Genomic DNA, 27,082 nt, shown 5'->3' with positions numbered 1-27,082 from the left:
TGCTCCTTCAAACAAAACCACGGGTTGGCCTCACCATGTTGCACGATGGACACTTTACAAAATTACTCTACTTCATGAAGGACATTGGGGGGGAAGGTTATGTCATTCAATGTTTCTTGAGAAATTACTACGGACCTCAATTTTTAGCACTGACAAGTTCCTGAACAAAGCTATTTAATAATCAAACAAAAACCACTAAACTCTGCATGTTTCTTTGCCTTGTCCAGACAAAAGAGGACAGCTTAGAAAAAGCACATTCATACCATGCTTCTATTTACTGCCTGATATACCTATTTACAGTTTTCACTATGCTTTTACCATTAGCACAAGCCTTGCCTTGTGCTAACTGCTACTGACAGACTCCACCTCGCTCCAGCTGAATTAACATTGGCTTACAAAACCATTTTTATTTATGTTAGAATTGCAGCAGTTACCTCTAGGGACTCAAACATTATTGGCTAGAAAGTAGCACAATTATAGTACAGAAATAACCAAATGAACCTGGTGGCATAGCACTGTCTACGTGAGCCAAGTTAGGGGACCAGATCTTGGAGCTTATGTCCAGGACTAGTAGAAAGTGAGATGCTGGGGAGACAATCTGTGCCTTCTGAGGAGAAGTTAATAGCCACATTGTAATCATTTGCAGACCCACCAGGTACTGCTGCCTCCAGTAGTCTGCTGGCTAGAAGAGATGTGCCAGTCCTCGTAAATGATGTCAATGAACTTCCTCACAGTACAATAGCTTCCATTCAGTTTCACACTAATTGTAGATAAAATAAGAAGGGACATCACCAGACAGATTTTGCAATCAATTTGATTGGTGAACTACATAAGTGTCCTATAGTCAGTCCTCATGACCCTGCTCAGAGGGATTGTCGTTGTACTGAGCCCTTCATATGCTCCCAGTTATTATAGAGAGCATAGAGGCCAGTAAGCATCACGCCTACAAGGCCTCCTCGTGCTATTCCACGCACTCCACCTAGAAAAGAAAAATAAATAGCATTAAATAATACCGAGAGTAAGTATTTAGTTAGAGCAATTGGCATCATTTCATCTAAGAGGATCTCAAATACAAGACGCTCTACGTGACTGCGCCTTTTCCCCTTTAAAGTCTAAGCTTATTCATAAAAGCAAAGCTCTCCCAAAGAATACTTGTAATTTTACTAGACTGGATGATACAATGGGTCTTTCCTGATTCTAACTTAAATTCTGTTCATATAACTGCCTGTACAATTACTAGCTTTACTTATTTTAAATGGACGGTAAAGGGCTTTTGAAGCAAACAAAAAAACTCTCCACAGGTCATATCTTCCATGTATTTCTCTTGTCCTTATGACTGGATGTTGATATGCAGAGGAGACCTTTGCTGCTTTAGAATCAATCTCATGTTTATTGTAGTTCACCTGAAATCCTAATCCTGTCTCTCAAATAAGGTAACTAAGGGGGAAGAGGTGAGGGGACAAGCAAACAACAGCAGAAGCAGATGTGAACTTCTGCAACAGAACTTCTTTATATCTGGCCCAACTCCTTTAATTAGAAATTGAGAGTTAAACAGAATTGCATCTAGGTTTTTATAGTTTAGCTAATTTTGGTAATTTGGAATAAATTGGGGAAACAGGATCAGTCATCAAGCATTTGAGGGGATCATTGAATTGACTGACTTCACTCTCACTAGTATCAGGCAGTTGAGGTCAAGAAAAGGCAATGAAAAAACAATTTATCCAGCTACCACATAGTCACATAGAAATACAACAAAACCATTTTAAATGGCTCTCCTATTCCAAGTTTAGTTTAAAAAATTTCTACTATTAATGGTAAAATGTGGGTTTAGCTACTCAATGGTCATAATATAATCAGATGAAGTTTTTCAGTCATTTGACAGTTAGCATTTCAGTTCTTTGCCCTATTTAACATCTTGCTCTGTTAATCGCTGTCCGATTTCAGCTTTCACCCATCTAACACTAAAATGGAGACTTCTGCAGTTTCCAGTATCTAATACCTAAAAGCTTCCTGGGACATTTCCAGGAACACACTGTACATGCAATGGTATTAGGGACCCTGACCTTAAACTGTCAGGAAAATGTCACTAATTATTGGAACCTTCAGTGTTTACCAGGATCAAGCCAAGTGAGAGAAAAAGTCCGATACTTAGAAATGGATCACTTTCAGTTTTAGAGCTAGATATGAACTGCCTGCTAGATGGGAATTAGCAGATGTACCAGGGGAATTTCACAAATTCTTCAGTCTTACTCATTCCTTTTTCTGTTTATCATGGTAATCTGTACCAATTATTTAGTTCCTCCTAGGTTATTAGTTGTCTCACCCCAAACTGATCAAGGTTTTGTAGATTACTTTTAGTGGGGCAAATTGTTAGTTTCATCTAGACTAAGGCATTCGAGCGTTAAGATTAAGCAGAATCCCTCTGGAGCTGCTATGTCTTAAATCTATTTACATTGGCCTAGGCATGTAATAAAACCAGGAAACAGCACAAGGGATAACCGGTGACGCAAGTTACTTCCAGTCCTACCTTCTGTAACTTTGCAGCCAGACTAGCTGTGCTTACCTAGCTACAAGATCTCTTGTTTGTAAGTGGGTCAAGAACTCAATTCTAGTTAGGCTCCTAAATAAGTGGGTTGATTCTCAGAAGTATTGAGCCCCCAGCAACATTAAAAGTTATCCTTATTTACCTAAAACAGGATTTAGGAGTGACTCCTATTCTTGAAAATTTGTCTTGGGTACACAGCACAAGAGGAGGTAAAAAGCTGACAGGACATTTGTGCAATTAAGATAATCATCTTGGGGACAACAATAAAATTTTGCCCCTTCCCCGCAATCCTAAGGAAAAACCCAAATGAAACCTTAGCTTGTGCTGTGGGAAAGGATTTGCCATGGAGAATAAATAAGGGAAGGCTTTAACCAGTTAGGTGTAAAGGCAGATGAAAGGAATTTGCAAGGTTTCACCTATTCGCAGAACAAACATTACAGAAGCTAAAACACAGGGTAACCCCTCTTCTAAAAATCTCATTCTCCCACTAGAGGGAGGTTGCAAGAGGGTCTGGACTGATTTCTGACAGAAGAAAGCTATTTATATAAAGACAGAATTTATTTGGTTGTTGCAATGAGTCACTTGCCATGTCTAACTATTTTGTGTGCAAGTTTGGACTCTTCAATTTTCATGTCAATGTACTGCTTAGAGCATCTGATGCAGGGCCAAAGTTTTCATGTGGGCAGCTCAGGCAGTTGAATAAAGCCTCACACAAGCTTTTACAACCCTCCAACCACAACATACTTCAGTGCAGAGTGGGTAGCTTGGTGCTTCTTGTACTTTGCTGAAAGATTTAGAGTACTGTTTCAGCAGAACAGCTTGTTTCATGTAATGGAAAGTGATGCATATGGTTTATACAATGAGCCTTCCTGGTAACTGGAAAGCACATAGGAACTGGGCCCTAATACATACTTAAGCCCCCAGCTATTACTATTGAGTTCTACAATTTCACTCTTGTTTGGTGCAATTTGCCTCTGCTCTCCAAAGCATTCACACACAGGAGTGCACTGCTAAAGGAGTATTATCCCACTCTGCCAAGTGGGTAGACTGTATTTGAGTAAAATATTAAATCCTTCCAGCTCCTGTGAAACTGCAGTTAGTTTTGTTTGCTCTAGCCAGCAAAGTTACTGGGCAGGAAATGCTAAGTGTTCTGACCTGATGACCTTGCTTAGGAATTATCCCACCCCCATCCCTGGGGTGTAAACTAAGTGATAGGCTAAATTCCCACTCCTCCCTTACAATCACGTTCTGTTAGTCTTGATAGCAAGTTGCTTTGGCACACCCCACCAGACATACATAGTTATGCCATTATCGCACTTTGACATGAGCAAGGTGAAGCTAAAAGAATAAAAAAAGAGGCTTAATTTGCTAGAATCCAATATTAAACCAGATCTTTAAGGGTTAGCCAAACAACAGAAGTTATTTAAGGAAATGGCCAAAGTTTCTAAGGATACATTTCCCAGACCTTAAGTTAGATGAGCTGTTGTCTGATGTATACTTTTAGCTGATCTAGCTTATCAAAGAATCCTGTCTACTTCCAATATCAGTGAGCATGCATATTAATTCTGTCCCAGTCCTAGTATTAGACTTTATTGTACAGCGTACTTGCAGTACTCAAGGAGTGCAACTATCATACCATTTCAATTCACTGCCTCTTCACAAAACTGGAGCTGACAGAGCAGGAGGAATTATGTGCTCAAGCTGAAAAAGCTGGACAGGCACATTTTTAGCCTATAGTTTTCACTGACTCAAACAGATATACGGGTTTCAGGCAACATTAATTCCTCATCATTTCCTGAAAGTTTAAAAAAAGGAAAACTATGGGTCAGGAGCTGAAGAGAAGAAAATGCCAGCATTGATAACTGCTGCCTATTACCTGAATAGGTAGGCATTAAAAACACAAAGCCAGAAATCTAGACTTACAAAATGTCAAGTAGAACAAGGCAGATAGTGAAATCTAAACATTTCATGGCTTCCAACATCTGCCTCCCAAGAACTTAGAATGAGAAATAATCCTTTTTTTCTTTTGCAGCCTGTAGAAGAAATAGCTTCAAAGGTTTAAAGGGCCTGATTTTCAGAGATGATCAACACCTTCAACTCCCACCGACTTAAAATGAAGCTGTAGTTAATCGGCATCTCTGAATCTGGCCCACAGGTTTTTTTGTTTTGTTTTTTAACATGTATATTTGTGTAGTTAAATGTAGGTCTATGCTAGGAAAATTTTCTAAAAGTTCACTACTGCCTCTGGGAGAGTTTGTAAAAGTTGCCAGGGTAGGAAAGGTCCGCTGGTATAGAAATTACGGAGGGAAAGCTGAACTGAAGAAATGAAATGTTCTAGAGAAACAGCTCTGATTTCAGACTGCTGTAGCCAGATGCTAAGGCATGGTCAATACTTAAAACGCAGGCTAGGTCCACACTACAGACCTTACAGGAGCACCACTGCAGCTGTGCTGCTGTAAGGTCTCCCACGTAGCCACTCTATGTGGACTCGGCATAGCGCTGTCTACACCAGTGCTTTTGTTGGTGAAACTTACATTGGTCAGGGGTGGGTTTTTTCCCCCCACACCCCTGACCGACTAGTTTTAAAGACAAAAGTGCTAGTGTAGACATAGCCTTAAGTTGACCTAGTTACATCTCTCAAGGCTATGAACAATTTCACACCCTAGGCAATGCAGCTAGGTTGACCTCCCTCCTCACTATAGCTGCATCTTGGAGAGGTGGATTCCCTACATCAACAGGAAAACCCCTTATGTTCGTCTAGGAAGCATCAACACTACAACAGCACAGCTGCAGCACCTAAAACTAGGAAACTTTCCTTGTTTGGCAGTGGTGGAAGGGAGACAGACTTCATTTTCTAAAGAAACTAAATTTTCCACTTTACCCCACCCCCACTTTACAGCCCCTTAATGGTTGTTAGCATCACCTTCTATATATTAACCAATGCAATGTTATCTTCCCGAGTCTGTTAGACAGCTCCTGTGTTTCCAGTGGTGATATTCAGAACCCTGCAAGCAGCAGTGAAACTGAGAAGGTGGTATATTTTACACTGTGCTGCTACTTGAGAGAACTAAGAACAGGCATAAGTCAGAGGTAACTGTTTAACCCCTGAATGGCTGAGTAAAACCCCCAAATGGGTTGTATTTGATCATCCTCCCTTGCGATTGAAAATCAAATATTACTGCCCATCATTATATGTAACATACCAATTTGTAGTAAGATCAGACATAAAAATACCCTTCCCTTCTTGCACCAGATGTGGAACATCTGTTGGATCAGAGCATGATTAAGAGTGAATCTGTCCACAACCTAATTCAGTTGAGTTGATTTATTTGGAACTCATGTCAAAGTGGCATCTAAGATGCTGACACTATAAAGAAGGCAGACCACACTGGTTGTTCATTATGTTTCTAAAGCAGGGGCGGGCAACTTTTTGGCCTGAGGGCCGCATCGGGTTTCGGAAATTATATGGAGGGCCGGTTAGGGGAGGCTGTGCCTCCCCAAACAGCCAGGCATGCCCCGCCCCCCTTCTCGCCTCCTGGGGACTCCTGTCCCATCTAATCCTCCCTGTTCCCTGATCCCCCCCCCCCACCTCCCCTGCTCCCAGTACCCCTGCCCCTGACTGCCCCCCCCGGACCCCTGCCCCCATTCAACCTCCCTGTTGCTCGCCCTCTGACCATCCCGACCCCTATCCACACTCCTGGCCCCCTGACCACCACCCCGAACTCCCCTGCCCTCTATCCAAGGCCCCCTGTTCCCTTACCGTGCTGCCTGGAGCACTGGTGGCTGGCAGCACTACAGCCACGCTGCCCGGCTGGAGCCACCCATGCACCACGTAGCACAGAGCACCGGGTCAGGTCGGGTTCTGCAGCTGCTCTGCTCCAGAAGCTCACAGCCCTGCCGCCCGGAGCATTGTGGGGGGAGGGGGAACAGCGGAGGAGGGGCTAGCCTCCAGGGCCAGGAACTCAGGGGCTGGGCAGGAGGGTCCCACAGGCTGTAGTTTGCCCACCTCTGTTCTAAATTATCTGAATTGAAATCAATTCACAGCTAGGAAGCAAAATCTTCTACAATTTTATGTAGATTCTGAAGACAAGAAAGATATCACAGAGCCTGTATCTATAGCAGGTTGTAAAATACCTCAAGGGTCTCTCCCTGAAGAAATATAAGGGGATTAAAAAAAAAAGAGAACCTCTACTTCCTAGCAGATACAGATTTAAATTAAAAAAAAAAGAAAAGAAAAATCAGACTTGGATCAAGGAAACAGAAAACCTTAACTGGAACAAATCAGGCCTCAGTTTACAGGGCTTGCTGTCTTATGGTTTGTCTGTGTGGCTTCTTTTACAGCTAGACCAGTTCTCCTGAACTTCTGCCCACTACAACTACACCAAATTAGTCTCTAGATCTGGCTTGGTCAGACTTTATATTGGTAGCAATAAAGTGATTAGTCCTGTTTAATGAATTTAGGATTTGTTGACTTTCAGGGTTGTGTCCTGTATTTCTAAAATGATGACTGGTCCATTTTAGCTATTAACATGTATGTCACTTCTGTTCAGATGGACCTCCTGATTGCAACAAATTTATACATATTTATTGCAATAGATTTAGGATCCAGAGACTCTAATCAGGATCACAGCCCCATTGTACTAGGTGCTGTACGCATACATGGAAACGGTCCCTTTCCCAAATGTTAGGTCTCCCTCCTGCCTCCCCAAAAGAAAAAGCTAAACACACTAAACCATAAGGAGGGAAAAGGAAAGTAATTTACAAACTCGGCTCATGTTTTATGTTAAAGGTTAAGTTTCCTGCTGACTCAATTCACTGTGCAAAGAGCTTTGCTTTCACAGCTAAACAGGTAAATTGAAAACTGACAAACTTGTTTTAAGCTTGACTGAAGTTTTCAGTGACCCTTGTTTCTGAATCAAAAGAAAGGTTGCTGAATGAATGAGCCCATACAGAGATGGGCTCAATATAAGCTTGAATCTGAACATGTATGCATCATAACATCCATTGCAGTAATTCTGACCACAACAGATCAGTTCTTATTTCTGCCTATTTATAAGCGGCAAAACACCCAACAGGCAGATTTTTTTAAACGGGGGAGGAGGGGGAGACACACCTACCACCTTATTGCGTTTACGGGCTTTTCTGATCATTTCATCTGCATGATGCCTTCCTCTTCAACAAGGGGTTTTTGGAATGTCTATAAGGAAGTGAGACTTTGAATTTTAACCACTTCTCCGCAAACTATGATGACATTGTGCAACCCAAGAAGGGGGAAAAAAAAACAGGAAGAAGGAAGCGCTGACTGGCCTTTTTCTGAGATTATAAATCTGTTTACAAGACCACTTTTGGCAGGCAACAAGTGGGGGGGAAAATCAGTCTATAACTGAGAGGCACATGCTCCCTGATGGCCTAGAGTGTTCTCCCAACAATGCTCCTGCTTATAATACTGGTAAAAGGAACAGGAGAGGATTTCCTTTGTCTATCACCAACTGTCTACATTCAATTTATTTGAGCATAAGCTTTTTCGTGAGCTACAGCTCACTTCATCGGATGCATACTTTGGATAATAAGCTATTACCAGCAGGAGAGTGGGGTGGGAGGAGGTATTTTTTCATGCTTTGTGTGTATATAAAAAGATCTTCTACAGTTTCCACAGTATGCATCCGATGAAGTGAGCTGTAGCTCACGAAAGCTTATGCTCAAATAAATTGGTTAGTCTCTAAGGTGCCACAAGTACTCCTTTTCTTTTTGCGAATACAGACTAACACGGCTGTTACTCTGAAACCTGTCTACATTCAGTGTGAACTATGATCTCAAAATGTGTCCCAACAAGCTGCAAGAGTAGTGTAGCAGTAAATACTGTACTTAACTAGCTCCAGTTGTAAAAAGTCTCTAATCACAGCACTTAAGTTTATGCCACAGCATAAACAGAAAATCTTAGATAATTTTGTCCAGAGTGGTCAAACAGTGCATGGTTCCGAAGTTCAACTCATTTTGTTGCTTAGTCATTTATAAACATTTGCTAATCTAGACCATGTGGAATAGCTAAATTCTGCAAAGGATTTTGTTGCAACATAGTTTCCTAGTCTGATCTTGTGACATCTTTGTGCATTTAAAACCATCATAAGGGCAAAATGTGAGATCAAGGGTTAGTTTGGGGCAAGAGTTTTCTAAGTAGCAGCATAATGCAACAATGGCCTTCCCATGAGCTATTTCTGACCAGTTTTCCCCTCATCAAAAGCTCAGTCAATGCAGTTTTAAAAATCCAGTCAATAAGCAAGCTTCATAATGCAGACACAGAAATGTTCAATCCCGCAAGGCTACCACTGATACTGAGTCACAGTGCTACATCCATGCACTGCTGGCAAAGTTAATGCCAAATGTTACATTACTGTATATAAATTGTCCATGAACTCGTTAAACAAAAAGAGGGTGGCCGTACGAGACCTGTGCACCACAACGCTGCCTCCAACACAAATGTACCCATCCTTTCTGGATTATAGAATGGAGCTAACTTTGAAACTGGGCACGATCCTGCTTTGCCAGCTGCCAGTAAAAGGTGTGGGAGAGGACACACCATGAACATATAAACCTCTCCTGTGGATATTATCAATTCACACTGGTATATAGTGCCTGGGCTCTTCACATAACAAGCAAAGTCATGGTCCCCATCCTGAGAGCTTAAATCTAAGGGCACGTCTTCACTAGCGCTGTAAAAAAACCACCTCCATGAGGGGAGTGGCGACCAGCACTGGGAGTACAGCTATCAGCACTGGTGCACTGCCACTTTACAGTGCTGAAACTTGCAGCGCTCAGGGGGGTGTTTTTTTCACGCTCTAAAGAGGCCTTGTCTAAACTGCCAAAGTTAGATACATGACATGACTGATCTGAGTCAGTGAAATAACTGCTTGTTTCTGTATGGTACACATGAGCAGTTTTGATTTATTACAACTAGACTGCATTAGGTTGGAGAGAATGTGGGAATGAGAAGTGGATTTGAGATGGAGGCTATAATGTATGCAGGAAGGACATGACTGGCATAGGGGCAGCAGGGGAAAAAGGTGAGTACAGAGGCATTCATGTGCAAAGAGTAATAGGAATAAAAGAACAAAACTCAGGGAAGGGTGGGGGAGGAAGAGGAAAGAGTCAGAGCTGTGTAGAACCTAGAAAGTGAAGATGGAATTCATTCCCTTCAACAAGTGTGAATATCATCTGTGATGTTCTCATTTAAGTTTTGATTCCTTATCATAAACCTTGGAAAGTTTCAATCACACCTATAGTGTAGCAGCTAATACTGTACTTAACTAGCTCCAGTGGAGTTGAATATCCCAATTGTTCTTAGGGGTTTTTTTGCGTGTGGCATTTCATATGTAACAGAGTATAGAAAAATTGCCTGAAGTGATATATTGGTACATACAGTGCTGTGAACCACTGTCTACACTTCCATTGGCTCAGTAGCCTTGGACATTAGAAGTTAAAGAAATGCAACCCTTTTTCTTCCTATTTGTCTTTAAAAAAAAAAAAAAAAAAAAAATCAAAGAAAATCAGTACACTGAAGATATACTGCAGGAACAATCCTGTATTGGCAAGGGAAAGGGTAGGTGACCTTACAAGTTATCCATGCCTGTGCCACCCCAAGACTGGATTAAAGCAATGCATGCTCCATGAGATGACTAAGAGGGGCTATGGATAAAGGTTTATAAAATCATGAATGGTGTGGAGAAAATGAATAAGGAAGTGTTATTTACCCCTTTACACAACATACGAAGCAGGGATCACCTGATGAAATTAATAGGTAGTAGGTTTAAAACAAACCAAAGGAAGTACTTCTTCACACAGTGCACAGTCAACCTGTGAAAGTTGTTGCCCAGGGTTTTTGTGAAGGACAAAAATATAACTGGACTAAAAAAAGAATTAGAGAAATTCATGAATGATAGGTCCGTCAATGGCTATTGGCCAAGATAGCCAGAGGTACAGCCCCTTGCTCTGGGTATCCCTAAACATCTGACTGCCAAATGCTGGGACTGGATGACAGGATGGATCACTTGATTATTGACCTGTGCTGTTCATTCCCTTTAAAGCATCTGGCATTGGTCACTGTCAGAAGACCGGATACTGGGCGATATGAACCATTGGTCTCACTATGATCATTCTTATGGTTTTACACTTGAAAACCAATGGGAAACTTCTGGTAGTGTAAAGTATTCCAGCCTGCTTGCTTAGTGGTGCTTCCTGTAGGAAATATCCCATCATCTTCCAACGCTCACTGTCTGGCTGCAATTCACAGTGGTGTTTGACTCCAAGTCCTAATGGCTTAGAAAACAAGTTACACAAGAAACAGTGTAAGGTCTCTACAAAGGGTGATGTAATTATATTCCCAAAATTTATCTCCCACAATATACTAATTTGTTTACTAAGGTGGTTTTATAATCCCCCTGATTACAATACCAAATTCTCTGTTGCCTTAAGGAAAAAGGCTACTTCAAATTCTTAGGTTTTCATTTTTGTAGAATTTCATTTTCCTTTGAAATGGTTTGGTTACTATTATAAACAATATGTACTTAGGGTTGTACTGTAATGGTAATGCCAACACAGATGTAACAAGCCTTGTTGATGTGGGGGGAAGTGGTAGATGTAGTATATCTTGATTTTTATTAAGTCTTTTGATACGGTCTCGCGTGATCTTTCCATCAACAAACTAGGAAAATACAACCTAGATGGAGCTACTATAAGGTGGGTGCATAACTGGTTGGAAAACTGTTCCCAGAGAGTAATCATCAGTACACTGTCAAGATGGAAGGGGATATCGAGGGGCCATAGGGGTGCCGCTGGTACTTATGCTGGAGCATGAAACAATTGATTTAAGAAGTCATCTTTTTTATGACGATGAAATCCAAAACAATGCCTACGATAGTTGCACTGTATGTCTATCTAATAGGATTTTATTGGTCAGAAGCCCCTCCCCCGCAACACTTTGTTCCCTTAAACAATCTTTACCTCTCAGGTGGCTGAGGATTCACGCAGTCTTGGGCTTCATTTTGCCTTAACCCTAAAATCTCTGGTTATAGCAACAACAGGCACAATACATGTAATTAAGTGGTTATTGTGAACCTACTATATGACAGAATATATTCTTCCACCATAAACATTCCCATACTTTTTAAATGCTAAATCATGCTCTAATTCTTAAGTGTAAGTCTACTCTGAAAAGTGACTTTAAAAACAGCACTGTGGAGATTCATATCTGTTTAAATGATTTCCAGGTTACATTTACCCAGTTTCCATAGGCAATTTTCCAGCCCTACAAACTCCCATATGGCTTCTTCCATTCTCACACATCAGCACTGATAGATTCTGCAAGCAAAACTATGCCTTGAGTGCCACCTGTGTAACCACATTGTCTTTAGAGGCTTTTAACAAATCTGATATATATATATGAAGGAATAAAACCGCTCACATTCTTTGCTGTGTTGGTTGACACTAAAGTCCTGTGTGCACTCAGAGTTGTATCTGTGGAAAAACTTTGAGTAAAAATATGCCCTTTTTATATAGTCACTCTTCAGAGCAGAACTGCACTTTAAAAACCTAAGTTTACATTCATGCTTTACATATCTTTGGCAAAAATATTTATATGATCTTCTCAGTCTACCTGTGCATTTGTATAGCATTCCTGTCATGGTCCCAGCAGCTACTGTGTTCAGGTCATCTTCTGCACCTCGTGTTTTCTCTATGATGACTCCAAATGCGCTGTAAAGCAATGCTGGGAGAGGAATTAAAGTTATTGGTAAAATATGAAAACACTTGCACCAAATTACCTTGCCATCCATGTTCTAGAAGAGATAAGATTAACCAGGCCTTGGATTCTGGTGTCAAATGCAGCTTTCAAAGCTATCCATCCTGAGCTCACCATTCATATTTTTCATTTCTGATGGAGTCTTTACAACTTCCCTTTACTCCTACTATTAATGCCTTAAGGCTATATCTTTGGCCTTTTTAGTCTTTAACATTATGTCATTTCTATTCTATAAGGAGGACATCTATGTCTTCCCTCATTCTAAATTAGGATATTCGGTTTCTCAGAATTTTCAACTGTACTATAAGCTCTTTGTTTCTGTCTGCATATAATAATTTTGTCCCTATACGTGAAGAGTGGCACCACCTTACACACTTAGTTAACAGGAAAGCATCAATCTGAGGGACTCTCCCCGTGGCAAAAGCAAATCTATGCATTCTTAATATGGGTGCATGAGCCCAAGCCAGCAAACAAAGTAATCCCTGGTATAATGTAACAATATCTAGAATCTTCATACAGGGCAAAGAACTTCATATCACTCAAACAATATAGATACAATACTGTTAGTTATTCTTGCGGCTCTAAAAGCCAGACTATGATACCTTTATTCACATGATTGTACTTTATTCCTCCAAAAACAGCCCCACTTAAAATGCTACTGAATATTAGCAAGGATATTGATCTGGCCTTAAGGGTGCAGTATTAGAGGGAAAAAAATTCTTGTTTAACAGAATCCTTCAAAATGCATCACTCCATAAGTGGACAACTGTAACATTACTGAACCATCTCTGCTTAGCAGAGACTCTTGAAAATTAACACAAACAGCAAGGTGGAAGAGGAGAGGGTTGCTTCTCATTTTTGACACACACATACAAAGCACTCCACACAGAGAAAAAGCCTGGCACCTCCCCAGCACCTAGCACAGGAGAAGCCAGAACCAACTCTCATGTCATGCCTGGCATTCCTAAGGACTATAATATGCTAACTAGAAAGGTCGTGTTCTATATGAAATTTGCACACTAGTAGGCCACTGGAATGCATGACAATATAACTAAGGCAAATACTGAAGAGGGAAGATTACTCAAGAAAACAAACACAGCTGTAAAAAATCTGTTAATATATCACTCATCACACTGGAACCTTGAACTGCAACATGCAGCACCTTTTTCAGACGTGTGTTTTTATCTATATTGTTTTCCAGTTTTATAATCAGCTAATAGGTAAACCTAAAAGAGAACTGCCATAATGGAAAAGACCCAAGGTTCATCTCGTCCAGTATCCTGTCTGACAGTGGCCAATATCCGATACTGCAGGGTTCTTGTGCCTTCCTCTGAAGTAGCAGATGTGGGATAATCTGCTCCCCACATTGGGTCATCCAGATTTCTAAGAGTTACAGATAGATATTGAACCTGGTGCTTCAGGATTTAAGCTTATTCCAAAAATTGGTGTAAATTATAACTCTGGATATCTGTGAAGTTATCCAGTCCCTTTTAGAATCTTAAATTCTTGGCATCAACTTCCTGTGGCAATAAATTCTCTAGTTTAATTACACATTCTGTGAAAAGTAATCCCTTTTATCAGTTTTTTGAATTTCCTACCTTTCAATTTCCTTGAATACCCCCTTGTTCTTGTGTGAAACAGGGAGAACAGAAGTTCCCAATCTACCTTCTCTAGACCACTCATTTTATCAACTTTTATCGTGTCCCAACTTTAGCCTTATTTCTAAGATAAACAACCCCAATCTTTTCAATCTCTCTTCAGGCCCTTGATCATTCTTGTAGTTCTCCTCTGGAGTCCCTTTAGTTCTGCAATGTCCTTTTAGGGTATGTCTACACAGCAGCTGGGAGTAAGCCTCCCAGCTGGGTAAGACTGCTAGTTTTAGCCTGCTATCACAAGGCTAAAAATAGCAATGTGGACTGACATTACAGCTCAGGCTTTCAAGTTTAGGGGGTTGTGTGGGCTTGAAAGTCTGAGCTGCAGCCTGAGCCCTGCTAGTTTGAGTCTAGCTGTGAGGATATGCAGTGCAGTGCAGACATACCCTAAGAAACTGGATGGCCAATACTGCACACAGTATTCCAGATGAGGGTGCACCATTGATTTATACAAAAGCATTATTTTATTATTGACCATCCCATTCCTTATGCATCCTAACATCTTGTTAGCTTTTTTTTTTTTTTAACTGCAGCTGCCCCGAAGCAGAGGTCTTCACTGACCTTCCTACACCACAACCAAGATCCCTTTCTTGGGCTGAGATAGTTTTGCACCATACAGGGTTCTAAATTAACTAATCTATATGTCGCTTCAGTGTGCATTGCTACTTTGCATTTAGCAACACTGAATTTCATTTGCTATCTACGTTAGGGAGACACACAAAGAAATAGTTTTAGGATGTCTATTGTCCTTAATCACTGGCATTGATCCAGCAGACCCACAGATTTTTGTTCAGTCTTCTTACTTCTGATGTACTAAAACAACCCGTTAGTTGGTTATTTTTACACCTTTAGTCTTCAAAATCCATTTTGGACTTTCAAATTTCTCTTAATGTATGTTGTATTTTTCAGAGACAAAAAATGGTGACTAATTAATGACTAAGCAATTGTCATAATACAAATGAAAGGCTGAGAGAATAAGGGCAAGTTAATTTTACAAACGTCTCTCTGATCAGAGGATTAGAGAATTTGGGTGCCCAACTTCAGACATCTGAAAGGGGCCTAGTTTTCAGGCAGTGCAGAGCACCACTCTCTGAAAAACTGGGCCTTTTAGATGTCTTAAAGTGGAGACCCAAAATCACCAGCTGTGACTGAAAAATTTAGCCATAGGCTACATCAACTCATTTAGTGTGCCAAGAAACCAAAAAGTTTCAAACCCTTTGTACACTATTTAGTTTGAGATAAGCTGGACTTACCTAAGGATCCCAGAGTGTTGGCCCATAGAGCTCCTTGCCGTGTCACCATATTTAAAATTCTGAAGATTAAAAAAAGGCACTATTTAATAAAACTTAAATACCTTATTTATTAATCAAGTGCCTACGGGCCCCAATGAAGATGAGGACTGCATGGTACAAAGCACAATGGAATACAAAGAATTCTATATATTTAATATGGTAATAACTATAGTATGAAGATCTAATATAAAGCCATTCCGTCATCAGAGGAGATCATGTAGTCTTAAAATTTTGTTTTTACATAGAGAGACATACGACTTCCTACAAGCCTGCCTGAAGTTTAAACTGATACATCCCTGATGCCAGTCCTCATGTCAGGAGACAATTTAAAACAAATTCTCAGGTTTGACTTCTGATGCTGCTGTTCAGTTCAAAACACTGTTTCTGTACTTAAAAATGCTGCTTTCCACTTCTGGGAAGCACAAAGTGACTGTCAAATGCAAAATGACCATCTACTAGAGTGCTTCCAAATGATACCATAGTAATCCTTTTCTAATCACAAAAGGTATGTTAGGCTTTGTCTACACTAGCACTTTTGTCGGTAAAAAATTTTGTCAGTCAGGGATGTGGGAAAAAAACAAACCACCTCACTGACAGAAATAAGCTTCAGTGCTATGTCGGCAGGAGAAGCTCTCGGTATAGCTACTGCTGCTCATTAGGGATGGTTTAATTAGCAATCCCGGCGGCATATAGCGGCTACTTGAGAGACATTATAGTGATGCAGCTGAAGGGGTACAGCTGTGCTGCTGTAAGGACTGTAGTGTAGACATACCTTAAGACTCCCCTAATGACTTAAGAAGTAGGGATGAGAGAAGGGAATTAGACAAGGAAACCAATCAATTTTCTTCTTGCTGTGTCATTTCTACCTTGAATGCTACAAATGAAAAATTAGCCACTCAATATTGAGTACAAGTATATGCCCCTGTCAAGTCCTAAACAAAATGGAAAATATCCTCCTTCCAATTCCCACCCTCATCTGGCTTGTACCTCTCCAAGTAATCCAACTTCTCAGTTTTAAAACACGAGTATACTACAGCTGTGAATGACCTGCTAGCTCAACTATAGCAATATTAATTGCACTGGGTAATTTGTGCTCTTTCCAATGAAAATCATGACTGTCAACCAGCCACATAGAAGATACCAAGGCACTCAAAATTGGAAAAATCTTGTAAGTACAGTGAGTGACATCTGTTCATGACAGTTAATATAACAATCTTTGGCAATTAGTGTGGTATGCATTGGGAGGACTGTGATTATGTAGCTAGATACAAGAACCATTATGCACCATGTAATACCTCCAACAGGCTTGAATGATACAGCCATTGTTACCAATAAGAAAAGCTGCGCAGAAAGCCAGGATTACTTTCTAAGCTTAAGAAAAGTCTCCCTTTCAGCAAACAAATGGATGAAGTTTCAATTTTCTCAGACCCTATCAAGTCAGAATCTGATATAAAACATTAAAATTTTAGGCTGGCTCCAGGTACAGTAACTCCTCACTTAATGTTGTAGTTATGTTCCTGAAAAATGTAACTTTAAGCAAAACGATGTTAAGCGAATCCAATTTCCCCATAAGAATTAATGTAAAGGGGGGGGGGGTGGGTGTTAGGTTCCAGGGAAATATTTTTCACCAGATAAAAGACTATATTATGTATACACACAAACTTAAGTTTTAAACAATTTAATACTGGTACACAGCGATGATGACTGAAGCTTGGTTGAGGTGGTGAAGTCCGTGGGTGGGATATTTCCCAGGGGATGCCTTACTGCTAAATGATGAACTAGCAATTGGCTGAGCCCTCAAGGATTAACTTGTTGTTAATGTTGACTCACACTCTACAAGGTAGCACGAATGGAGGGAGGGGAGACAGCATGGCAGACAGAGGGGGGGGAAGAGAGAGAGAGTGTGAGTGTGTGTGAGAGAGTGTGAGTGTGTGTGAGAGAGAGAGAGAGAGAGGGGGGGGGGGGGGGCATTTCCCCTTTAAGTACGCTGACCCCACTCTTAAGTATTTCATGTGTGGTTCCAGACTAGCATTAAAGTCTGCTTTAATGTGTGGAACAATGCTATGCGTAGCACACACTCATGGAAGCATAGCATTGTTCCACACTGGTGGCATCTGCCTTCAGAAGTGTGATGATAGACAGATGAAATGGCCAGTATCTTTATCTCCCAGCAGTGTAACAATGTCATGGGCATGGCACTGCCCTGGACAGCTTACTGCCACTGGAATTCAGTGTCAAACTATGAAAACATGTTTTACATGTATTTGTTTCTGAATTATCAAGCTTGTTTCCCCATTACTTTCCTTTGTAACACTACACTAACTTTTCACTGAAAGACACAGGACAACACTGAATGCTGCTACATTTAAATGAGTTGAAAGGGCATGGAGAAGTTCATTCTGAAACTATCTGGTGTAGTACAATAGAGAAGAGGTGCTCAAGTATATCCATCTATCCAGAACACATAAACACCCTCCATTTTCCCAATTTATCAGTTTTACATCAAGTTTGAGAATTTAAAGAGTCAGGGCATGTTTTGAATAGCTTTCAGTGTAAAGTCATTAGAGGCATCAGGCTCAGTCCTGCTCCTAATGACACCAGTGTCAAAACTTCCATCAACTTCAGTGGGAGAGGACTGTGCTGCCTGATAAACAGACAGAAGCTCCTGGCATACACTAGTAATAGAAGATATTTCAGACATTTTTCAAAAGTTTGTTCACATTCTTTGTGATGGTGATTATTAAGGATACGACTGTCACAGAGGTCATGCATTCCATGACTTTCCAGGACCTCCGTGACTTCTTCCAGAGTGGCCAGCCCACACGAGCTGCAATGTGGCTGGAGCAGCTACCAGAAGTCAGCGCCTGGCAGCACTCCGACTGTTAGTTTCCCCCCTGTCCCCTGGGGATTTTTAGTAAGAGTCAGGGACAGGCTTCTGTGAATTTTTTTTTTTTTTTAATTGCCCATGACCTGTCCCTGACTTTTACTAAAAAAATCTGTGACAGAATCTTAATCTTAGTGATTACCTAATAGAAAATGTAGTGAGAAGGGGATGTAACAAAATGAAACTAAATTTCAGCTTATAAAAGAGACATGTGAGGCGTGTCTACCCCTGTAGCTGAATATGAAAGAGTGGAACTGAGCTCACGATTTCATTGGCCTTGCATAAAAGGACAAACTTAGGTGGAGTATGTGTGTCTGTTGCCCTCTGCTGGCTCAACTTGGTAAGTTTTTTATATGACAGTCTCAATTAAGAAAAGTAAATAGTTAATTTTCTTGCCTCAAGTTTGCTCTCTATGCTCCCCTCCCCCGCAATCTATAAAGTAAGGATCTGTTAATAAAAATCAACCATTTAGATAAAAATAAATTTAGATTTATACTATAGAATATTTGGTTTATATGTTTTCATTTTATACACTGTGAAGGAGGAAGGAAAAGGATACACAAACAATGCTCAAACATGAGCAGTCTATGGGGGGGAAAAAATCACTAGTGAGTGCTAATTTCCTCCCCCAGATGACTAATTCTCAAAGAGGTACTATAGCCAACTTAAAATTACGTTTTTCAACAGTTATGCCAATCCAGTTACGAGAGTCTCCCCAAAAAAATCATTCCTGAAGGGGAGGGAGGAAAAGCAGTATATGAAGCCTATTTGTCATACAATCAGCTCACCCTGTTTCCGGAGTTTAATCTAGAGACTTGGAAAGAATATAGCCTGTGCAACACTGTAAGGTGAGATGAGTGCTAGGGATCTCAGGAGTAACAGCACGCCAGAACAAATTTTGTGCCTTGGACTGTCCCACAGTGGAACTTCCTCCTGCCCCCCCAGGAAAATATCCAGGTGGACCCAGCTGCTTGCTTTCTGTGCTGGCTTGGAGACTGATTCTATTCTGAGGCTGGTCTACACTTAAAACTTATATTGGGACAGCGATGTCTGCCAGGAGTGTGAGAAAAGACACATCCCTGACCAACATAATTATGCCAATAAAAATCCCAGTGTAGATGCAGCTATGCTGACTGAAGAGCACTTCTGTCTACATAGACAATGTCACTTGGAGTGGTGGTGTTCCTACACCGGCAGAAAAACTCCTCCTTTTGGCATAGCTGTGTCTACACTTGGGCGCTATGCCAGCACAGCTATGCCAACATAGTCTTTGCAGTGTAGACATAGCCTAAATCTCTCCCTGCCTGATCCTGCAAAGGCTGGGAGTACTGAAGAAAGAGTACTCAGTTCCAGATAAGGGGGAGGGGGAAAAAAAAAGCAGCCTCTAGACAACTTGTAATTCCTTTGGGAGTACTTCAACCTGTAAAAATAGTCTTGATGCAAGGTGGGTTTTCAATAAGCATCCAGGGAATGACTAATGCTTCACTTATTCTCTTTCCAAACCCCTGTGAGAAGGGTCAAACACCCCCACAAAAGCTCATTTGAAAAGTAAAATTAGCACTTAAAAGATTAACCAAGGCATTTCACAACTCAATTTACCCAATACTGCATTTACGCTTTGTACACCTTGTCCCACAGAAGAGGCAAATGTACTTTTAATTTTGTTACTGTAATATACTCAGTTAGCTTTGAGCCATTCTAATAATGATGTGGTGAAAGTATACATTCGTAGGTACATTTATATACTCACTGTACATTTCTAGGTTTGGACCAGGCCATGCTGTGTGTCTCCTTCAATCCCAGCCGCAAACCATTCAGTGCACCAAATGCAGCCCCTATCAACAATACAGTAAACGAACAAACACATTCATTCCCAATCTTGTAAGTCTACAGACGAGTCAGGTAGCCATTGTATATGTAAATACGTATACAGTCTGTGGCGGCGGCGGGGGGGAGGGGGGGGGGAGGGGGAACGGACGACTATAGGACAACATCTCTTCACTTTTATTGTGTCTCATGTACTTGGGATTTAATACAGTAACATCAATCTTACATTAAGATATTACCTGTCATACAACACCCTCCAATGGTAAAAAAGGCCAGCTCAAACCTTCCCCGAGTTTTGTTCGCTCCCGTGGGTAAGATAAACTCATCTGTATCCTGAAACAGAAGAAAAGGTAAGTGTTTATACATTTGTACTTTCGAAGTAGGCATGGTTTCAGACACATCTCAAATTCTCTCTGTTGGCTTAACCATACTAAGGTTAAAATACAAAACACACACTTCCACATAAATGCTGCTGAACACCATGGGTGGGGGGGTGGGGGGGGGGTGGGGGGAAATCAGGAATACTCTTGCCTCTCACTAATTATGTTACAAAAAAAAATTCAGATTGGAATAGATTAGATACAAATTCTAAAAAAGGGAGATTTTAAATCTGCAAGTTTAAATCTGAGATTCTCTTCCTAGACTAGTATTTCCAGCTAGCTCAATATGAAGTGAAAAACAACAAGAAACTCAGTATGCATTAATTAATCATTTGTACAATGTTTATTATTACTTATGCCTCATCGCAGGCAATTCAATGTCTAGCCTCTGAAAGAAAGCAACAGGACAGCTGCTTCACCAAAGCCCGGGCACATCAATAATAAAAGAATTCAGAAGTAAGATATGTTTTTACAATTTGTTATGCAGTTTACGAGTCTAGCACAATATCTACCCTATAGCCAATTAACACGTGAAAAAGAACAATTGTAGTTTCACAGTTCAGTATTTTTTCTGAGTCAATATTGCATCTTCCTTGGTAATTTATATTTTCTGTGGTAAGATTTTCTTTAAGGTAGATAGTAAGTTTCCTTCTTCACTCTAGACAGTAGATATAGCATCTAACAGCTTCCACTTTCGTTCTCAACGCATCAGATGTGGGAGAGCAAAGCAATCAACGTCTGCATATTTTTCCTAGCAAACTCCTCCTTTGCAAAAGATAGATCATAAGGTGATCCTGGTTGAGAATTCACAATATTCCCTAACAGTGTTGCTGTAGCATTTGATATTAAATGTACTGTTTGTACAAAATCTATGGAAATTTTCTTTTGTATTTTTCCAACATTATGACTTGTCAGAAAGAAAATGTGTTGCTTGGTTCAAAGATATCTGTACTCCAGAAGTTTAGTAATTTTTACAGTTAGTTCAATCAGAAGGGGTAGACTTGGCAAACACACAGACTTCAGGCCTGGTCCACGCATAAAGTTGCACCCGTTCAACTAAAGATGTGACATTAAACTGATTTATTACCCAGTGCAATTTTGTGACCTGACACTCTTACACTGATTTAAACTTGGTTTATATCCATTTAGCTTGCACCTGAAATGCATAGGTGCAAACTAAACAGATAAACCTGACTTAAACTGCTGTAAGTGTCCACACAATTGCACTGGGTAATAAATCAGTTTAATGTCACACCCCTAGTTCAACTAGTGCAATTTCTCTAATTTTCTCTAACTAATTTTCAACTAGTACAGATTAGTCCTCAGTCTCTGCTAAACCTTATGTCAGAAAGCACAGTTAAGATTTTTTTTTTTAAAAAAATGATCTCCTTCCCCTGTCTGTTCTGTTGGGATCCAAACAATTCTTAGCTTCATTATTCCCAAAATCACTGGGCACATTGGATGAAATTCTAGAAAATTCTGGCTGTCATGTTATGGAACGCACTATGAATTACAAAATGAAACATAGCGACACTCATACACCATGATGCCTAAATAGTGTATAAGAGACCAGCAAATTCAGCAAGGCTGGTGCACGGTCTACACTGGTGCTTTACAGCGCTGAAACTTACTGCACTCAGGGGTGTGTTTTTTCACACCCCTGAGTGAGAAAGTCACAGTGCTGTAAATTGCCAGTGTAGACAAGCCCAGAGTCTGAACACGGCATTCACTACAGGCTCTGGGCCCAGAATGGACCTGGATTCTGTTTTACCCTTCATTTCTCCATGCTAACCTAAGGACTTCCTATGCTGTGTTCCAGTTGATTAATAAAGCCTACTGCTTTGACAATGCCATGTGAGGGTCACTGCAGATGCTTGGTGAGGTGTGTTAATCCCTGAATATACAAGTCTCTACCAGGAGTCTATCTCAGTTGGATTCGCTGAACAGAGCTCACAGTGCGAAACATGAGTGCTGGAGCTCCACATTTTCAGCCTTAGGAGGTGGTGAGGCCCGGTGGCTTACTCTGAAGGAAGAATGAGCCTCTATCGGGGGTCTGGCATACTGAAGGGATTCCTCCAAGAGACTGTTCCAAAGCTGGGGGCATAGCACAGATCCAGTGGATTCATGATACTACTCTCTCAGTTAATATTGGTTTGTTATATCAAAGCAACAACATTTGTTGAGAACTAAGGAAGTCAGTGTAGAATCCTTACTTTTCAAAGGAAAGGGGAGAGAAGAAAACATTTCTCCTTTTCCACTGAATCTTTTCATCAACACTTTGAATTGAGTTTTCTGAGTGAGTTTCTGCAACACCCTATGGACTGATAACTACTCCTGAGCGCATTCTGTGCCTAAAAATTATATACCAAAAAATAAATATGCGCACAATTATTTTAAAATTCTGCAAATTTTATTTGTCAAATAAATGTGGAGGCTCCAGCATGGCATTGGGGAGCACAGGCTACTGGCTGCACAGAGGTGGGAGATCACTCTGCAGCTTCCCCCACCCCCAGGACACTGGCTCAGCGGTGCGGATACACCCAACCCTGACACAGCGCAAGGACTGGGCCTGCCCCAGAAACCCTCCAGGGTCCTGCCCCTCTGTGCCAGGTACACCAGGTGTGAGCATGCAGGCTCAGCAAGGCACAGTCCAAGTGTGGAGGGACTTAATGTGTGGGGGATCTATGTGTGGGTTGAGAGGGTTCTGTGTGAGGCAATCTGGATGCAGGTGGCTCAGTGGGGGGATCTGGGTGCAGGGGAGATCTGGATGCACAGGGGCTTATTGAGGGAGGTTCTGGGTGCAATGGTAATGGGACTCTGCAGGGAGGTTCAGGTGACGGTGGTTGGGGCTTGGCGGGAGGGTGAGGGGGTGCGTGTCTGGGTATAGAGGGTTCAGTGAGGGGGTCCAGATGCTGGAGGAGTGGGACTCAGTGGGATGGGGATCCAGGTGTAGCTATTTGGTGCTCGGTGGGGTGGGGATCCGGGTACGAGTGGCTCGTAGAGGTGGTCCAGGTGAAGGGGGAGTGGGGCTCTAAAGGGAGGTTCTGAGGGCGGGAAGTCTCGGCAGGAGAGTCTAGGTAGGAGAGGGTCTGGATGCACAGGGGTTAGGCAGATGGGGGAGCAGCTCCCCGTACAGTGATCCCACTTCCCTGTAGCTGAGGAGCGATGGGCGCAGGAAGCGGGCAGGGAGGTGGGAGTTTTCAGAGCTTCCTGCAGCCTGGGGAGAAATCTGGTCTGACCCAGCCCTGGATGCTGTGCACGGGAAGAGGCAGTCTCATCCTCCCCAGCCCAGCTAGGACTAGCAGCTGAGTCCAGGGCAGGACAGGAGCCACCAGCCAGGTCTTCCCCAGTCCCACACCCTGCCCCACAGTGATTTACCTCTCTGCCAGCTGCCCTGGGCACCCAAAACATACTGCTGGGAAGAGTCGCATGACTGCTCTTGTGGCTTCCCTTTGCTTCCCAGACAGAAAGTCATTTTTCTGTAGGGAAGCAAAGAAATCTGCGGGGTACATGAATTCTGCGCATCTGCAGTGGTGCAGAATTCCCCCAGGAGTAGATAACCAAGGCAAATCTGCCACCAATTTTGGGCCTGGCAGTAGGTGTAAAGACTTCCAGGATTTTCCAAATTCAAGATGACTGACTACCCTAGACATGTCAATATAACAGATGAAGGGGATATTGTAGAGAGAAAGTAAGAAGTCAAGTACTATTTTTATTGGTTTATACACTACAGGTTTTTACTTTTAAATAAAATATTTGAATAGAATACAAGTATTGTTTTCTCTTACTTAATTTAAGTTTGATTCACCACTGAGGTTACAGAACATTTACTAAAAGAAAAGGAGTACCTGTGTGCCTCCTGAAACCCCTGTAATTCCCAAACTCACTGAATGGAAGCTCTTTTGAAGAGAGTCGTTACTTTTACTATCTTAAGAGTGAACATATGTTAACACTCATGCAAAATAAAAGACTGGCGCTAGATCAAAAGAGTAACACATGCTGCTGTACCTGTTTAGCCAAACAGATTTCCTTAAGTAGCAGTTCCCTCCCCTGACCCAGCAAGGCTCCTAGCTATTTTAGATGTGACAAAGTGCCTTTATTAAGATCACAGGACAACCTATTTGTACTAAACATCTGTTCAAAATTGAGGACATAATCAAAGAAGTAGCTATCTTATTAGGGATATTTTTGCCATATTTAATATAACTGGATGAAACTAGGAAGCAAATGAGGTTTTCTGTAATTGTTTAATTTGATCTGATCTTCTGATGGTCTATATAATTTGCATATTACCTACATCTCAGGCAGATTAAATAATAGTGAAGCTGGGAACGGGCAACAGGGGATGGATCACTTGATGATTACCTGTTCTGTTCATTCCCTCTGAAGCACCTGCCATTGGCCACTGTCCAAAGACAGGATACAGGGCTTAATGGACCTGTGGTCTGACCCAGTATGGCCATTCTTATGTTAACTTTGTGCAAGATTAATTTTGCAGATAATTTTTAGCAGAATTATTTTTAAGCTTTCTTAAAGCTATATTTAATTTAGTAATATTTGTGTTTTTAGTTGAGAAATATGTTGTACTCAGTTGTGCCTTTTGAGGTGACATCTAGTCTACACTGCCCTTGTACACTAAAAATATTTGCATATTCCCAAACCATTTTTCTTAAACACTATTGTTTCATAAGTCAACTGAGAGTTATTTTATAAGGGATACTTTTAAATTAAACTAATTCTGACATAGGTGATCTCTCCTCTCAGGTGTAGGATCCAGCAAAGGGAAATGATTAAGCGTAGTATCAGTTTCACAACTGATACATCCTCTTGTTGGGTACTAGATCTTGACCTGGAAGGAAGCATGACTTAAGATTCTAGAAATTCCATTTCTAATTTGGACTAATTCACACTGTGTCCCTAAACTGGATTTCTCCTCTCAGACACTGTGACATCAAGAAGTTGTATTAAATACTGTGCTGAAATTTTGTTCTCAGACTTCAAGTGATGAATAGTATAAAACTTAATATGGTTCCATACAAATTTTAAGTTTTCAGCTTAGTTCAATTTGTCGCTGATATAGGAGAGAAAAATCAGACCTCTTTACTTTAGGAAAAGCAGCTCTACACAAGGGAGACAGTGACTCATTTAAGATAACTGACTTAATAGAATCAAAATAGAAACATGCTTCTTACCTGTATTAAATATCTGGGATCCACATTTAAATAAGGAGACAAAGGGCTCATTCCAGTTACTGAATGAGGAAGAAAAAGAACTTTGTTACTGGTTTCAGAGTAGCTGCCGTGTTAGCCTGTATTCGCAAAAAGAAAAGGAGTACTTGTGGCACCTTAGAGACTAACCAATTTATTTGAACATAAGCTACAGCTCACTTCATCGGATGCATGTACAGTACTTTCCACTTTATGCATCCGATGAAGTAATATTATACTGCACGACATGGAGGAGACAAACACCATACTCAGGGGAGTGGTTGTTGGGAAACATGGGTTCTATTCTCTACTCCACCACTGACGTACTGTGTGATCCTAAAAAGTCACTTAACTTCTACTTCCATTTCCCCATCTGTGAAATGGGATGATGATACTTACCTACCTTTGTAAACATCTTTGTAAATCAATTTATTTATAGACAGACTGGTACAGGTTGTATAGATTATTATTCTTAGGTGCAAAAGTTACATATTTCTTTTATTTTTCTTTAAGCCTATAGCCAGGCTGAGATGAGCAAGATGATATTTTGTCCGAAATCAACCTGACGACCCCCTAAAACAGGACTATCTGACAAGTAATTAAATGGTTACTATAGATCCAATTGCCTAAGTCATACTTAGCTGTCAAATCCATTCAACTATATATAAAGTCTTGTATAGGTCATCTCAAAAACTGAAGTTTTTCTTAAACTAAGCAGCAAGGCCCCCTTATCTGCTTATCACCCCCCAACAAGGACGTGATCATTTTCACGTTTCTGTGCCAAAAGCAGCTTGTATGAATAAATCCTGGCCACCCTCTCAGGCGCCACGCTAGTAATAGCGGATGGAAACACTGAGAGACAGTCAAAGTGCCCAGGGCCTCAGCTCGCACCCTCGATTAGTGCTTTCGCTGAAGACCGATGTATTGCGTGCCGGCTCTTGACCCCCGCTACTCAGTCACTGGCTCCTCTGCGATTGCACAAGACTCGGATGCCGCAGAGGGCAGCGCACCCCGCCCGGTACCCGTGCAACGCTCGTGACTGGGGCTAGCTGCTTCCCAGGGCTCGAGTCAGTGCCCGGTACCGGTGCGCGCGGGGCGAGAAGCGAGCGCGGCCGTCCCCCCCCCCCGCAGGAGGGTTACTGCACCTCCAGCTCCTCTGTTTCCCCCTCACTAGAGCCAGTTCTCCTCCTCCAACCCCGCCAGCGCGCCCCGGTTCTGCCCCGCGGCCTCGAGTCCCGCCCGCCCCCGGGGATATGGGAGCGGGGGCTACGCCGAGCGTGGCGGGAAGGGCAAGAGGCCGGGCCCGGCCGGCGGATACTCACACGGCACCCCGGCCAAGTCCGCGTGGGAATAGCCCGGGCCCCCGGCTCCGCCAGCACCGAACAGGCCGCCGAGGCCTGAGCCCTTCGAGTTGCCACCGCCGCCCTCCATGCAGCCGCTTTTGGACAGGGTCTGGCCTTGACCGAGCCAACCAACAACGAACAACCGCCCTGCCGCCCCCT

General features: G+C 41.7%; 1 protein-coding gene across 3 annotated transcripts; it reads right to left on the bottom strand.

Annotated features, from left to right (window-relative positions):
- Window positions 1–377: 377 nt before the first annotated feature.
- On the bottom strand, window positions 378–27,041 carry TIMM23B (translocase of inner mitochondrial membrane 23 homolog B). 3 transcript variants are annotated; one of them, XR_005226171.2, is made up of 8 exons: window positions 26,903–27,041; window positions 25,566–25,624; window positions 20,233–20,326; window positions 19,917–20,001; window positions 15,244–15,302; window positions 12,195–12,305; window positions 4,182–4,340; window positions 378–979 (listed from the first exon to the last, which is right to left on the bottom strand). XR_005226171.2 is itself a non-coding variant. In XM_043552168.1 (8 exons), the coding sequence occupies exons 1-8, from the start codon at window positions 27,009–27,011 to the stop codon at window positions 962–964; spliced, it is 588 nt and encodes a 195-aa protein (XP_043408103.1). In that variant the 5' UTR covers window positions 27,012–27,041; the 3' UTR covers window positions 378–961. The 3 variants fall into 3 exon arrangements, 2 of the variants coding, with proteins under 2 accessions (XP_043408103.1, XP_037760412.1); XM_043552168.1 differs by lacking the exon at window positions 4,182–4,340 and adding an exon at window positions 12,003–12,055; XM_037904484.2 differs by lacking the exon at window positions 4,182–4,340.
- Between the last annotated feature and the right edge of the window lie 41 nt (window positions 27,042–27,082).

Source organism: Chelonia mydas, chromosome 7 (genome assembly GCF_015237465.2).
Source record: "Chelonia mydas isolate rCheMyd1 chromosome 7, rCheMyd1.pri.v2, whole genome shotgun sequence".
Taxonomy (NCBI): domain Eukaryota; kingdom Metazoa; phylum Chordata; order Testudines; family Cheloniidae; genus Chelonia; species Chelonia mydas.
Note: the sequence above shows the minus strand (reverse complement) of the source record. Positions and strands in the feature narration are given on the sequence as shown.